The sequence below is a fragment of the Vanessa tameamea genome, chromosome 21 (assembly GCF_037043105.1).
Source record: "Vanessa tameamea isolate UH-Manoa-2023 chromosome 21, ilVanTame1 primary haplotype, whole genome shotgun sequence".
Lineage (NCBI taxonomy): Eukaryota > Metazoa > Arthropoda > Insecta > Lepidoptera > Nymphalidae > Vanessa > Vanessa tameamea.
In genome coordinates this window covers 8,319,213-8,337,064 of record NC_087329.1, presented here as the reverse complement: position 1 = coordinate 8,337,064, position 17,852 = coordinate 8,319,213, and the positions used below count along the sequence as shown (strand labels likewise).

Genomic DNA, 17,852 nt, shown 5'->3' with positions numbered 1-17,852 from the left:
GGACATATCGTAAGAGTTAATTGCAATTGCGAGTAAGTAATATGGGTTTGGTATTAGAGTTATAGCTCGCTTCCCAGTAACTTTGTTTTCAGTCGCCTGTTCGCCTTCCCCCAACCTTCGTATGGTAGCAGCTCGCCCATAAATTCCGTGATCATACGGCAGTACTTCGCCAGGCAGCGCAAGAATCGTGGAAACAACTAGAAATCCAAGCTACCGACACACAAGCGCCTAATGAAAACAGCTTTCAACAATCTAGTCAGCAGCTCGCATCGTGTTTACTAAACGTTTAGAACGTTGTTAATAAGCTGTAAAAGGAAGTTTGTCTATCTAATTTTATCTTCATATTTGTGAAAAACGTTTTAAATAAATTGTAAATAGTTCTTTTAAATTACCCTTTAATTTTGATTTTTTATTCTAACTCAAAATATATAACATTTTACATAATAAATTATACATTTAAATTATTTCTTACGAATAAAACGTAAATTTGGTTCAATTGAATAAATGTCATCCAAAATGTTTTGACTGTAAAAAACAAATAATATCTTAAATAATGTGTTCAGACAATAAAACTACAGCTTGGACTTTTGAATTTTATTATTAGATTTACACTGTCATTTACAATAAATTTCCATGTAGATGGTAGGACATAAATCAATATTGCATAACACTAAGGCTAATTGCATCAGTATTTTTTGTGGATATAAATTAACAAAATATATGCAATATTACAAATTCAAATAAAAATAACGCTAATATCTTACTCGGGCACGCACTTGCTGCACACTGCCATGCCGCACTAGTTCGGAGTTTGAACAAACATTGGCCAGATATTTAGTTTTATCATAGGTATGAAGATGGAATGTCTTCGAGTTGCTCGGCGCCGGGCGCGCGGGCTCTGCGGCGCACGGGCGCGCTGGCACATGTGCTCCGTGCGGGGCACACGTGTTCCGTGCGATGCACGGGCGCACGCGAACGCTCGCACCGCAGGCCGCCGAGCGATACGTCGCAAATAAATAATTTCCCCGAGTGCATAACCTTAACCTAGCACAACTTTAGAACTACCGTTTGTCCTGTTATATTTGTAGAGATGTAGCGCTACAGCGATATTTTCGAGAAACATGCGAAATTAAAAAATAAATTAAAATATACAAAATCTCTATCACAATACTCGTAAGTAATTAAAGCGATTCAAGTGTGAATACTCCAAAAGTTGTAATACGAACGAAGCGCGGACACATAGACAATGTCTTCGACGACAAGCTCAGCCGGGCCCCTCCCGTCGAGTCTCCAAAACCGAACGCAAATGAATCCGCTCGAAACGAACCATAGTACTACACAGTAGTCACGATTTACACGAATTTGTTGCGATAAATACGAGTACGTATGCTCGACACGATAGATACATAAAGACCAACAGGGTGACGCCACTATCACTTAGCTAAATATTGCGAGTAACTACAATATATCATCTAATAAATGTTACCGTTTAAAATATATCAATAAACGATCAATGTATACAAATGCAAGGCGCGCGGAAGACCCGCTCGCCGCGACGCAGCGCCGTGCAACGCGACGTGACCTCGCCGCGACATTAAACGTCCACGTATAAAACGACTATTTGTGCAAACCGAAATCGGCACTGAGATACGATGCGAAATGATACCGAGTTATCTATTACATCCACATAATACATACACTTCACTATAGTGTATACAAATTAAATATATTATTATTATTCAAGTAAATGGATTCGTCGCTATGGTGCTCGTACGATGTGAATTACAACGGAATTAAATACATTAATTTTACACACGGTATAAAATACTTAGAAAATTTACAATTCCCACCTTAGTAGAGTAGACGTTAGAAAGATGGAAAAGTCTATCAGCGATCGCTACGATATAGTATAAATCCCTGTTGGTGACATCTAATACAACGGCTGCGTGGTTACACGCGAAGTGATACAGTTGCCGGAGCAGAGAAAGCTAAGTTAACATTAGAGATCAATTTAAAGTGAACCGTTAAGAAAATACATTCTTAGAACATACAGATAAAATGCAATACCAAAGTACTTTTCTTAAACATTATATATTTTTTTCTCGTAATCGAAAACGAAACATTGAATATATCAAAAGAAGTACATATTTAAAATGTATATTACTCATAGATAATTTGACACGATACATAAACGAAAGTTGCAATGTACGTTGAGTTCGAATGTAACGGCCAATTTACTCAGTGTATGCATGCGAGTAGTTTGAGAACGTCCCGGAGGCGCGTTGCTGGGATACCTTACAACCGGTTGTCATTGAGGGCTGGGTCTTACATGATACTATAGTTATTTTTTTTATTATATTTAAATAGAATGTTAAAAAGTATTACGACACGTCTTGATCTTCGACGTCCTGTGCTTGTTCTTTCTGTTCGGCTTCACCTGCGATAAAAAATATTACATTAGTAAAATGTTTTGAAAACTCCTCATACTATTTAGTTTCGTACAATCTTTGTTCATATACCAGTAAAACAAAGGTACTCACCGGACTCGCCGTCGCCTTGCATGTCGGAGGTCCAAAGCGTGAGGTTGTCGCGCAACAGCTGCATTATGAGCGTGGAGTCCTTGTAGCTCTCTTCGGATAGTGTGTCGAGCTCGGCGATGGCGTCGTCGAAGGCGGCCTTCGCGAGCCGGCACGCGCGGTCCGGACTGTTCAGGATTTCGTAGTAGAATACCTAGACGGACAAAACAAACAATTTATATAATTATCCGTTAATTGTGGACTTCTAAATTATTGTATGGTTAAGAAAGGTCGAAAACTCTAAAAAAAAACTTCTAAAATTAACATAGAATCTATGGTAACAATCTATTTATTATGACTTTTTAAATTCAGTGAACATTAAATTGTCTGAAAAAGCTTCGCATGTGAATCGACATAAAAATGCGTTACGATTTTGGACTTGCGCCAAGTAATAGTAACGTTATTCACGCATTCGTTTATAATAGTACCATTCGTATGTAAGAGACGAAATAAGTTAATGTGTGCGAAATATTGCTGGGAGTTTTTTTCAAAAACGGTTTTAAGAACTAGTTATTTTATAAAGAACGAACTATTTCTTGATCATAGGACATATAGTTTTAAAACGAACGAGATGACACTCGGCACTGGCGGCCGTCGTTTTGGTACTGCTTCGCAAAATGTTTTCGATCACGTGTAACTAACTAAACACTATTTTGATCGCCGTAAGGACTACTATTGTATGAATATTAAACCAGTTATAAGAAACTACTTTGGATTTGAAGTAACGAATATGCTACAATGAATCTTATTCCTAAATAAATACAATACAAATTTAGTCGTAGAAGAATAAACTAAATCGAAAAACCATTTTGTTGGTACTGCTGCACGAACCATTTTCGATCACGTGTAACTGACTAAACACTATTTTGATCGCCGTCAGGAATACTATTGTATGAATATTAAACCAGTTATAAGAAACTACTTTGGATTGGAATTAACGAATACACTACAATGGATATTATTCCTAAAGAAATACAATACAAATTTGTTTGTAGAAGAATAAATAAAAATTACGAAACAAAAAAAAACATTTTTTCGTAGGCTCCTAATACGCTTATTATTTTTTTATTACAGATTTAGTATTGACTGCTTATAATATTATTATAATATAATAATCCTCAGCCGTACTGTTGAAATTACAAATAATTTAAAAATATTTCTTAACCTTTTTTTTAAAGGCAAATATGCACGGAGTATAACGGAGAATTAATCCAAGTAAATTATAAAGTCGACTATTTTTAAAATTATATAATATGACTCCAGTGTTGAATATATTTCAGTAAAGTATCGTTAGTATAGTAAGTTCTCGAACCTATGAAAACAAACCGTTTTTTTTTTTATAAACATTTCAAAGAACTGTTTTGTGAATGTAAAAAACTGGTTAGTTTCGTTTTACGTAAAATCAGGAATGACCCAGCACTAGTGCGAAATGAGTGGAGGTCTCTTTATTAAATGACATCAGCGTGTGACGCATTCGTCCGACGCGGTAAGCCTGGTGATTAACACCTCAAATAGCTCGGCGTATTTGGAGACTGTCTATACCGGAGGTTTAAACTCTTATAATGATCAAATCACTCTTAAACCACGTTTGGAATATATGTATAACATTTAAATAAATGTTATTTCAAAAGTAAAATTGATTCTTAATACTATTCCAATACAATGTAATGAATAGTTATTTTGGCATCTATTGTAAAAATAATGAAACAAGTATGTATTCAATGATTTAAAAAAGTACAGATTCATTCTTGTTTCTGTGCATTTTCTTCTGAATTATTTAATTTGTTGAAATAAAGATAATAAGTGAAAATAAGATAATTTACAATGAAATTTCTTTGATTTTATTTCATTTGACCTTAAAAATGTTAAAATGAGTTATAATATATTTTAATTAATTATGAATTAAAAACCATTCAGTAATTTCACCTACATTGGGTATAATATATAAAAGCAGAAAATGGTTAATACATTAATTATTAATTACACTTCTTAAGAAGTCATAGTGAGCTAACATTTCAAGGCAATTTACTTCAAGATATCATAAGATAGTATATCGACAATTGTTCAATTTGGGTAGTTACAAATACTTGTCAGTGGTGGTGAGATTAATGCATACAGAAGATATAAGAACTTTACGTTACATTCATCGTCTTTTGTATTGTAAGTAATGAAATATAATTTTGTATGCTGTAAAGAGGAAATGCAAGATGTACTCACTGAGAAGTTGAGCGCAAGGCCCAGACGGATGGGGTGGGTGGGAGGCAGCTCAGTCATCGCGATGTCGGAGGCGGCCTTGTATGCGACCAGTGAGTTCTCGGCCGCCTCTTTACGGTCATTGCCCGTCGCGAACTCGGCCAGGTACCGGTGGTAGTCACCCTGTAAATGGAAATAAAAAAAATCCTTATGATATAATGCCAAGTATAAAGACTACGATAAAATAAGAACCCAGGTCTTATTTAAAAATAGAACACAGTAAATTTTAAATTGTTGGTTTCATTTAACTTAGCACTACCAAAGCACCTCCGTCAAATGTATAATATTTAATAATACAAATGCAGAATGATCAGAAGACATTTGATTATAAACATCATCTATCACTTCTAGAAAGTTCTTCTAGAATATCCTTCAAACCCTACTTGCACTAGTGAAAAATAAAACAGTGAAACTGGTTTGATTATTAAACTAATAGTATAAATGTTTTTTACAATGATTTTGTCCTTTAGAATCATTTTAAAGCCCTTAAAAACCACTTCATTATCTTTTATACGTGTTTTTGAGATAAAACAAGGTCGACTTTCATTTACATTATGATTTTCATACGTGTTATAGAAGGAGTCCATAACCTAACCTAACAATAAAAACGGTCCAGTTTTCGAGGTCAGCCGGAACAAACAGATGGATATTTTTTTTATATAAATACTTTCATATGCGTTTAGTAAAATGGCGATAATTTTTTGGCTTTACACACACACACACTTCAATTTTAGTTATTTGTATTTGCACAGGTTGTTTGTTTTTTATGATAACTAATCGGAACATTGTCACAGAGCACATGTAAAATCATTGATATTATTCTGCAAGATTAACTGCCAGAAATCCCTTACATAGGATAATTATAAAACATCAATGAAAATCACTAATCATATATTAAAGAAACATTTTAAAAAAAATGTCATAGTATATTTCAATTTCTTGAGAACAAAATGTAATTTAATTAAACAACAGTTTACTATTAGACTTTTCATACTATGTTTGCATGCGTAATAAAAGCGCTTCGTGAACCCCTCGGGGATAAACGTACATGCTCCCCGGTTCCATAAAGGTAAATCATAGGTTGCATATTTAATGTGCAAATATTGCTTGAATATTTCTAACTTCTCTCAGAGGAATCTAATAACAATACGAAACACAATATGGAATTAAGCTATCATTTATAGCGTAGAATAAACTAAAACAAATGTAACAAAGATGCAATTTTGTTATGATATACATTAACTGAAGATTTTAGGACAATAAAATACGATTTTTTTTACCTATATAAAATCCACTATTTCTTTATCAAATTGAAATTTAATAACACTTTAGTTTTAGAGTTGATATTATATACATAGGATAACCGTCTAATATACATTACAATTTTTACAAGGTGATATCGCTAGAGGAAGTTAATGCAATTATTTCAATGACGACGTTGGAAACAATCCAGCAGTCGATGAAAATTTATTTTTTGGTTACGAGTTACGTGAAGGTAGTAACGAGCGAGGCAGGATTACATAAGTGGCGAGCGTGCCAAAGCCTCTTCACGCGTATTGATTATCCTAGTTTTGAGTCACGGCGAGTGGCGGGCTCGTACAACCTCGTTCATCGGTTTGCCAAGCGTGACGTCACAGACGTAGTCGAGTTACGCGACGAAGTCGTAAACGGGGATGCATTATGCAAGGGGTGCGGTCTAAAAAGCTGTAGTTTCTAGAATCTAGACGCAACGCAAAAGTGTTTTTCCATCGTGGATATGAAATAAGACTATCTCCAGTTGCCAACAGTCATTTCTAGTAAGATAAATTCTATGGAGTATTGCCAAAATGATTTCTTTATTAAGCGCCATAGACTCAGAAAGTAACGCCGGATTTCATCGGAGATTTAAGTGCTATTCATGTTAGTCATAAATAATAACTTACGCGATTTGGGTAAATAGTATAATTTTTACACTTCTACGAATTGTAAGTCTTATGACTATTTATTTTATAAATTGGTTAGATACATAGCACATTGAAGTGCTTATTTATAACTTCAAGGAAAAAAGTTTTTAATATGCTCAGTGCGCACTTGTTCCGCTTTCTAGACTACATGTTTTAAAAACCTCTAAATAATTAAATAAATTATTTAAGTGGATTAAGCAGTGTTCTCGCTAAGAAAATATACAATATGACAGCGGCTCGTGCGCTCTGAATTATATTAACGGCACGTGACGTTCTTAATGAGGAAATACGTCGTCAACCTCATTAGCGCTTATTAACAATCAAGGTACCGCTCTGGCGGTGATCTATCACAGCTTCTTTGTATCTCCTTCGATTGTTATGTCGTTATGACACTTGTTTTCATATCTGTTATCTATCTGTACCTTGTTACTGTCACTCATCACTTTTCGATAGAATTTAAGAAAATAATACATTTCGAAGAAAATATATTATTAAAAAAAAACCCCTTTGTTTTATTGTTTAAAAACAAAATAATGAAACGGTATAAATAATGGCACTTCTTGGAACCGATTTAGTTTGTAGGTAACTACGTAGTTAGCGAATATCGATTGGTATTATTGAGGCTCGAATACACGTTGACCTGTTACATAATAAAATAAATAATTGGTTATAAATTATTTACTAGAATTACCTTCATTTTGTAATAGAAAACTTTGGACTCGCCGGTCTGCGAGCTTGGTATGAGGTGCTTGTCGAGCACGTCGAGGATGTCGGAGCAGATGTCGCGCAGCTCCTTCTCCACTTGACTGCGGTAGGCGCGGATCATGTTCAGCTTGTCCTCCGCGCCCTGCAACCACACAAACATCCTACTTAGTAAAACCTTCCTACAATCAACTCAAATGTCTGTCTCGAATAATAGACTGTAACATATCTATAGCTAATCATTAATAAAGAAAAAAGTATATAGGCATCGATTTGCCCGCATGGCGCATGTGTAAATCGACTGTTTGTGTCATTGAATTGCACGCCGTTTTTATCAAACTGTTTTTTGGATCGTTTTACGTTACACTGTAATTCCGTTCATTGAAACAAAACGACCATCATGTTATTTTATCTTAATTAAATAAACGTCAATGAACTTCATTTCCACGAATTTATGGAACCTAGTTATAAATAAATCCTTATATGTACTACAGCATAGCTCAACAGTCATTTGCGTTGAACGTTTAAAATTCATTTTTTAAAGTGGCATAGGTCATAGGACGTCAAAGGAATAAATCGGATTGTCAACACAGCTTGATATAATCCACGGCGCAAGGCAGACTGCTTCAAGTTAGACAAGAGTAATACAGCTCTCAGAGATCATAATAGCTCTAAGTAAAGCCATAAAGCCGTCAAACTGCATTAGGATCAAACTCACATGTTTTAAACGAGATGTACAAAGCATTAAATTTTAGTATTAATCTTCTAGTGACAGACAAGTAATAATCTCATAACACCCAACCTCTCCTTATTTTCGAATTCGATTCGAATCAAATTCATATCATTTCTAAAGTTTAATTTATACTCAGCAATACAATTTTGAAGAAATCGAATGAATCAAGCTTTTAAAATTTATCGGCTTTATTTTGGAGAATTTACTTCAAATATTACTTTTAAGCGATCATTTTGCAAATTTTGATTATTTAGATATGCCTGTACGATGTAAATTTATTTTAATAGGGACCATAGTATTTTGGAAATAGTAATACGTCGCGCGATAAATGTCTATAAAACTTAACATACTAAACTTCAGCCTACAGTACGAATATAGTACCACATATATTTTTTAGTCTTCAGTAAATATACACACCGAAATGTAAGGCAACATTCCGGAAAGTTTCTTAAAAAGGATCGCGAAACAGTAATGTAATATGTGAGTGAGGGTGGTTCCTGACTAATAGCAGTCGCTTTTAATGTAACAATCTATGATTACATTTTTAGCATTCACCTGCAGTCGTGGTAGTTGTTTTTACAATGTCTGACGAAGCAGTTACATTGAGCTTGGTAATATTGATTCAATTATGTTATATACATAAAATCAATTAAATTTGCGAGGTTGCGCACTGTAATTCCAATTTACTTAAGTTATGTTAGAATTTGAAGGGTTACAATACAGGCGAATACTCATGTTGAGGGACTGCACTAAGGCTTAGTATTTAACCTATTGGTATATAGCCTATTCTATAATGGCTTTACTCCTAAACCAAGCTTATATTCACATATTCCATGGGATTTTCCTACAGCTCTCCTTTATTATGCACTACAACAGTTATTTATTTAATATACATTTATTTTCATATTAAAAAAAGGTGAAGATATATTAAATAAAAACTAAACTTTATATATAAGTAGTCAGTGCAATAGTGATTCCACTAACTACCTACATAAGTTCTGATAACAACATCGCCGACATATACGCATTTTTTTTTTCACGAACCCGCAATAAATACTCCAGATTATTTCAAATATCGACTATGGATGTTATCATATCAAATAAAATTAAAATCATTTAGTCGTCATCACCCCTCCTGCCATTGGAATAGGCTATACTTTCTAATGACCTAATTACAAATCGTAATTAATAAATGCACTGAATTAAATTTACACGAATTACACCGCCGATAAACGTCTGACGGCCAAAGAAATGGTAACGAGAAAATTGTATTTATTTCGTAACCTACATCTGTTCGTAATTGTATTTCATTATAATTTTATTTTGTCTTTTGTTTCAAACTTGCAAACGCATAGAAGTTACGCAACTTAAAAAAATATATTTTCAATTTACTATTTGTATCAAAGTCGATATTACGGCATATAATATGTTATAATTAAAAGATAAACATCACATTATGTTCTATGTTAATCCTTGTCTAATATATTTAGTGTCCCGTATCAATATCCGTATTTCGCATGTTTAAATTATTATTAGAGTCTAAATACATTACATATTATGTTATCTTTTCACAACAACGCTTAAAATAAATATAGATAAAAGTTGACTACAGACATCAAAATTTAAAATATTTAAATAAAAATTTAGGTATCGGTCTTATAAAAATTTCTCAATCAAAAGTATTATTTATTTGATTAGAATTCTTATACAGTATAAGTGTTAGACTTATATCTTAAAATTTAAAAAGGAGACAAATTATAATACATTTATTTTAAAAATATACTATAATTTGCTAATGTATTGGTATCGAATAATGTACAGTCAACAAGTGAAAAATGAATTCTCTAGTTTCTAACCCTTATTCCGCTTTTAGAGGTAGCCTTTCCCTCGAATTTAAATGAGAATCTAATTCAGCAAAACCAATTGTCTAAATCTGTTCAAAATTGGCGATTATATTGCGTTACAAATTTATTTTGTTCTTTTTGAAATCGAAAAAATACAAAAGATTTTTTTGTGGTGATAGAATTACGATGTAATCACAGCATGTCACTCCTTCAAGCAGGACCGTGTGTTCAAGGGCGCAATTTTTATAAATCTTCCTAACAAATAATTTTAAATTCAATGTGTGATCGTATATTTAAAAGTAATTGTTCATTAACAGTTTATGCCCTTATACTCTGCACACAAATTTGTTGTTATAATATAGATAAGATTCGCAACTGTGGTTTTTGTTTTATCTTATCGGCTACGTAGCTCCGACGTCTATTGTGACGTCATGATTGCTGTTTGAGTAGTATAATCGTTACATTTTCACGCCTTAATATAACATACATCAACACACAATCGCCTAAAGTATTTCTACTACATAGCTTTTTAGTACAGATTCCTAAGAATGTGACGTCGTGTCGTGACAGTTTTTAAACAATAGTTAGAATATATTAAAATACTACCGTCTTATTTAAAGTAACCTAACAATATAACTATATATTAATTGCTGATGACTTTTAATAGCATTTCATACTCTTAGATTTCAAGGTTATCCTCCGTGCGCCACCGTGCGCCTCCGTGCCGCGCACACCCTTTCTTCATACGTCTACTTTGCTCTCGGTTCCGATCTGTTAGTGACTGCGTGGGTCTGTAATGCTCATTTTGCGTCGCATTAAAGATTTGTAGCGTTTGATACCCAATATCTAAATCTTTTTTGCAAATAAAACAGAAACTGGCACCCGTTAATCGAATTCGGCATTTAAACGAACAAAAAATTATTAATTTTTAGTTACTTGACTATATTATTTGGACCAAATCAAACTCGGAACTTATATAGCCATCTCATCGGGTATTTAATGAATATGTCGGGATATAATGACTTTAAGAGAATAAACGGAGTCTAAAGCATAGTGAAAAGAATACTACAACAATGTTATTTTTTTGAGTACATTTGACTGTCGTATGCCTACTTGCCCGCATCACGAAGTTTAGACACGAAAACCTGTGTATGAAAAAAACAAGCTACTTGTAATCGATAGTATGATAAGCAAGAATGCATTGATTACGTATCTTGTCCTCGATCTTGATTGGAATGTATTAATAGGATGGGTACAGAAATTTAATTTAAATCTTTCTAAACAATAAACTTAACCTTATTTAGAATTGGAAGAAAAATAAGTAAGCAAGTCAAGGTTTATCACATCGGTAAATACGACTGGTACAAACTAATTTCAATTTTATTGCGGACACTTACTTGTTGCTAAGTAATTTGAGCAAAATGTAATAGACATACATATTTTAATGGATTTAGACCAACGTATTGTGGTTATTTTTTATAATCTATGTTTTGATTTTAGTCATATCAGTTTATTAAATAAGAGAATTAGTTGATGAGCTTATTTTTGAATTGGTCGACTATATATAGTCGAATCGATAAAATATAATCGATAGATTCGTTTTCACATCGACTTCATTTCAAGCATAAAGCTTGCAAGATGAATTTATACGCACGTCGCACAGACTTTATGTCTTGTCGGTCAAGTTTTATGATGATTATGTCCTTCTGACCGACTTCGGCCACAGCGGCGAATGTTGATATTAGCCTAGCCGACTACGCAGGATATATCATAGTGCAAGCGTTTGCACACATAAGTGTACTCAGTATTCTCTCACTCTCATAATTCCATCGGATTGCAAGTCGAAACGTCGGGAGAATAAACGTTTGTACGTACTTTAGGTAAAGCAGTACAAACTACCATTTTTATTGGACCTAATCGGGATCTGAACCCAATCCTCAACTTAATACAACAAATAACAACTGTAATTATGGGTGGTACCATAATGTTATACATTACAGCCTTAGCCGACTTAAACTATTTCTTTGCAAATTTTATTAAGACTCGATGCAGTATTGCTCGAAACAACGACGAACAATCAGCCTAGTATTTCACTCTTACAAGGGGAGCTCGACAAGGGAGGCACGACATGTGAAATTTACTGAAAGTTTTAAGGGTTTTTTCTCCACGTCGTTTATTCAACGCTATTACGTGAAAGTTTCAACACCATAAAGGAGTTTCATTCTAAAGTATACTCCCGTTGTTGGAAGATTTTTTTCCTTATAAGTTACCTTCATGTAACCTTATTCAATAGAACAGACGATCTGCGATGATATCGCCAATGTTGATGATATAAACATAATGAGAATATAAACATATTTTTCGGAAACTTAAAAAATTAGAACTATTACGGGTACGAGGCGAGTAAATAACAAATAAAAATACATATAAGACAAATGAGGTGAATATTATAAAACACATGCTTTTTTTTGTTTCCGATTATAATGACAAAGGTATTATAATCAAAATCCTGTTGTAATTTTCAAATTAGAACAGGTCAACCTACAGTTGGAAAATTCTTGATCAATATGCAAATCGGGACAGACTCGTGCCGGCCTTGGCTTATATTTGACCTCAGCACCAACGGAACCTATTTTTTTTCGTATACGTTTATAACGTTTTCCGTATTAAAATTTAAATTCGAATGAATGTTGTTTGTGAAACCGTTTCGGGAAAATTGCGCATTTGGCAATTGGCATTTAAAATGAATTAAAAACTTTTTTTTGTTACGATTCAACCTTACTAAGTTTCAGTGTGTTACGGTTGGATCAGAGGAGGTATATTATAACCCAGATTAAACACGGTTTAACGTGAGAGCAAAAGTAAGTTTTACTTCAAAATCGATATGTTCTAAGTATAACATACTCATGAGCAATTAATTGTTAATAAATGGATTTTTTACAATATGCAAAATTAATTCGATTTTGATTTTTTTTTAAATTATAATTGGAAGCATTATAGAAAAAGTCGTATTGTAAAATTTGAGCTAATCCTAAGTAACATCTTGTATCATATGTTTTAATACCTATCTCACTCACATTTCACTTTGGAAATGTTTTACGGTATAACAAGTGGTTAGTGGTCGATACCCACCCAGACGCGACTCGCACTAAGTAAATTTCCAAGCACTAGAAAGTGTTATGTAACCATATAATTTAAGTTGGACCCACTTTTAGGTTTTTGTATTATGAACAAACTCATACTATAGTACGCAAAAATAACAACTTTCTGATGCCGTATATTTCTCCACCATAAAAATATCTATGTATGTATTTTTACTATTTTCAAGGACATAATTCCATTTTTCGTTATACTTTATCGATTATGGTATTGTAAAGCTTTTGCGAGTCCTTCAATTCTGCAATTTATATTCATATCATATTAATCAATACGTAAAAGGTATGAATGGGTCTTACGGACCAAAGTTGATACCTTCTTATCGGAGTTCAAACCCAGCTCATTTATCTTACTTATTTTTGTTCTTAAAAAAATCTCACAAATAAAAAAGAGAATTAAATAGAAATATTCTTTTATAATAAGACGCAAACTTCATACAAATAGTAATTTGTGCCTTATATCTAACTATTATATTAAAGTTAGATTTTTATAATCTTTGTATTATAAATTAAGTATTTTCAAATTTAAAAAATGGGATGATTCTTCTAAAACCGTGCCGCAAACAGTACCAGTGCCAGTTTCGTTAGGTTAACCTAACCTAACATTTGCTTGTTCTCCAGAACGAAATAAATTAGTCTGATAAGTTTAGTTAGGTGAAACCCTTTTGAATTATGATAAGAGTCAGCCAGGTCCTTATGCTAGAAATTTGAAAAAATTCTAGAGAATGAAATTATTAATCCAAATATTGAGCTGTAACTGATGGTACTCATTAGTTCTATAACTGCAAAATTTTAACTTAATTTAATACTCATAACCTATGAATAAACTTTCCTTACAAATATGGATTCTAATTTTCTTTGAAATATCCACTAATATGGAGCATAAAGAATCTACGAAATGTAGATACACTTAAAAATTATCATGTTATTCCAGAATATGAGTTATCATTATTTTAACACATTGGGTTGAAGTTGAGAGTATATAATATAGTAAATACATATATGTGTATATATATTCAACTATGTTTCTCCACTGCAGGTTCCTTTATTGACTAGCACAAGATGAATTATAATAACAAATTAGGCACTTGGGAGAGTGTCAGCGGTGCTTACCTTGTTGGCTGTCTACAAATTTAAAAAAGGTCATTAAAGAAACTTGTGTTACTTATCATCTCCTTTACTCAATATTTTGCAAGGCTCAGTCACCAGGTTGCTGTATACGTGACATGTATTGTGCTATAAACCAATTATTCACACATGGGAGAGAATGACTGATCATACATAGCACAGACTATTCTTGTAATCCAGCACAAAAATTTCTTTGTAACTTTATTTTTTACCTAATTTATCCTCTTCTCTAGATTAATGTTTATTATATTAAAGATATATCATTCAAAACAATTATTAGGTAATTTTTTAATTATATGCTAGGTGTATCTTGTTCTGTTCTCATTCATGTTTCAAAAGGAAATAGAGGAATAAATTAACTTTATAAAACTATTAATCATTTAAATGAAAAAATAAGCTGTGGTTTCAGTGTGTACAGACTTGCTTACTTTTTAAAGTATTAATGAGGAACCAAACAGATAAAGAAATGTTTCAAATTATATTGTTAAAAAAAATTAAAGAAATTGTTTCATTTATTTTATAACTGGTTTATTTCATAAGTTGCTTGTTAAACTGTATTATAAGTATAAGGGATTCCCCTGATAATTGTGTTTATATAAATTTACCAATCAAAGCAAAAATATATTTATTAATGATATTTTCAAATTCTCAGTTATATTTTTTAAAGTAATACCTATTTATCCATAACAATCAACCCTTAAATTAAATAAGATAAATTAATCTATCTTTTCTTTAAATTAGAGAACTTATCTTGTTAATGTATAGAATCACTTAAAGATTTTTTTATTGATATCTGTAACCACATGGGTGTGGCACTTCACATTTTGTGCCAAATTTCATCACTTAGGTTTGTCATAAGGCAAATTTAATCATAAGAGTAATGAATAAGGTAATTTACATCATTCATAATGATAAAAATCTAGCCTCCATTAACTTCTATATAAATCAATAATTTGTTATATTCCTTTTTAAGAAATCCCTTCAGTTATAATGGTTAAAGAGAAATAATGTACGTACTTTTGTTTCTTCCTTTTGTTCAATTGAGGATATAATCCTCCATGAGGCTCGGCGGGCGCCAATCACATTCTTGTATGCGACTGAAAGGAGGTTCCTCTCTTCAACTGTGAGTTCATTGTCTGAGACGTTACGTGAGGCCACATTCTTCATAGCCTCCACCATTTCTAGAAATAAAATACTTGTCATCAAGAAATCATTAAACTAAGACATATCTCGAGAACTTTACTTAAATTATTACAAGGTACAAATTTCTTGGTCAAGGTAATACTTTATGTATGAACATCATTGGTATAACGGTCATTGTTTTTATTACCATTCACTTATTCCACAATGACAAACAGACCAAATAGGACTTTTTTGACATACGATATATCACTTAAAATACAGAAAAATACAATTGATTTTTAGTATGAAACTGCTCATTTACTACTACTTCTAGAGTTTATAAGTAAAACATAGTATAATTTGAAATTTCATTTATATAATATATTTAATTGAAGTTTTTCCAATTCATTAAGAGAAAGCTGTTAAAATATAAGAATATTTTAATACTTACGAACGAAATACGGTCATGAGACATACTACATTTATAATTTAATTTATATTCTTAACAACGGCGTTGACATTAAGGTCAGCATTTTTATTCAGTGAATGAATTAAAAATAATTATTATTTAGTGTACATATATTTTTTATTTTCAAAATGTAAATGATTAGCCTGTGCACTAGATATTACGCCTCAAGAGTTTGTATGAATCATACATGTGAAAGTTTAGGCGAGATTAACCTTTACAAAGAACTTAACTCTTATCGAGATACAAAAGACGTGAATGTGTGATAAAAGACAGAGATATTCACATCTTATGTAGAATCTTTAACAATAGGTGGAAATCTAGCTCGAGCTGAGCTGACCTTTTACCCTAAAATCGAGAACATTCCAAATCTCTAAACGGCTGACTTATCCAAGGTAGGCTATGCATGAATGAACTCTGTGACATCGATCGAATATTACTACTGAGAAGTAATAAGGACATTTTTTTTTATACATTTGCCAAGCAAATGTCACTCGCTTATCAGAAATAGATATTTCGTTAATAAGAATTCGGAATTTTGATTTTTCGGAATGCTAGTTTGCATTTTCTTTTGGAATTCTCATACTTTTATCACAGAATAAAAGGTAAAGGGCATCCCACCGGCGGATGACGCATCGATCGCTGACCAAGCCTAACGAATGCCATCGATTTATAGGACTTAAATTAATAATGTCCTCAAAATTAATACATTGTACATATTTGTACGCTAAAAAAGAGATTCCCAGTGGAGATGATATGTTAAAAAAATTTGAAATACGAAGAAATCTTCTTTCAACTGTCGGCATATATACTAAGGAATTTAACGTCCTAATACTTAAGATATACCAAAAATAAGTACTCACCATCGTAACGCTCGGCCTGCTCGGCTAACTTAGCTTTATACACATTATCTTCCCTTTCCGACATTGTGGATGACAAATGATTTTTCACTAACTAAAACCGAATCGCCAGGTCACTAATTCACCAAGATGGCCGCGCCCGCCAACCGAATCCAAATTCGATCTTCAACTAAACTCCGCCCATGACGTCATAGAAATGGCAGTTTCCGCTCTTTCGATGTTGCCATTAATTTGGTCATGCGTAAAACGTCCACAGTAAGTTATGATTAATATTACATGCAATTTTTCTAATACTTTTCATTCAAAGTACATGAACTTTCTAAAAAAATAAACTGTTTAAAAGAAGCAATGTCAATTTTATAAACTAAAAGGTTTTGTAGTTTTTACAAAAAAACTATTTAATAATTTCAAATAAAAATTGTCCAACAATATTATTTCATGAAACGTTCAGTGTCGTGAATCCATATATATTACAAATAATATAACTGGATACATGGACAGAATGAATTCAGAAAAATCCAAAATTTTCATTTTTAAAGCCATAAATATACTGAAAAAATTGTAAAATACATTTGCATTAGATTCAAGTGTATAATAGAGTATATAGTCCAAGCCATTTTTTTTTTCAAACTGAATCAAAGGACATATTGAAAAAAAGTAAATAAAAGAGTAACGGCATATGAATGATGTTATTATAGATGCATAAAAAAAAATTTAGGTAACATTTATTTGTATATATTAAATTATAATAAATATACTTAAGCTTAAATGAATGAACTCATCATAGAATATATTTTTATAAAAATACAGAAATATGTGTTTGCTAAGATTATAGAATTGTTTAATTTTATGTCTACATCAAATAATAAAATAATTATATTTATTTTTACGCTAGGTTATAAATTGTATATTATTAATATAAAATGTTTGGGGTTTTAATATATTACATCTAATATATAAAATCTATATACTGTATGCCTTGAAATGACAACTGTCAGCAATATTTATTAGTAAAAAAAATCAATCATTACTAGATGGCGCCACATTTTATATCAATGTGAATATCACAA

The 17,852-nt window shown here is 32.2% G+C and overlaps 1 protein-coding gene across 1 annotated transcript; it reads right to left on the bottom strand.

Moving 5' to 3' along the window:
- Positions 1–579: 579 nt before the first annotated feature.
- LOC113395664 (14-3-3 protein epsilon) lies at positions 580–16,997 on the bottom strand. Its single transcript, XM_026633321.2, has 6 exons — positions 16,786–16,997; positions 15,352–15,515; positions 7,464–7,619; positions 4,794–4,952; positions 2,541–2,730; positions 580–2,437 (listed from the first exon to the last, which is right to left on the bottom strand). The coding sequence occupies exons 1-6, from the start codon at positions 16,847–16,849 to the stop codon at positions 2,382–2,384; spliced, it is 789 nt and encodes a 262-aa protein (XP_026489106.1). The 5' UTR covers positions 16,850–16,997; the 3' UTR covers positions 580–2,381.
- Positions 16,998–17,852: the final 855 nt, after the last annotated feature.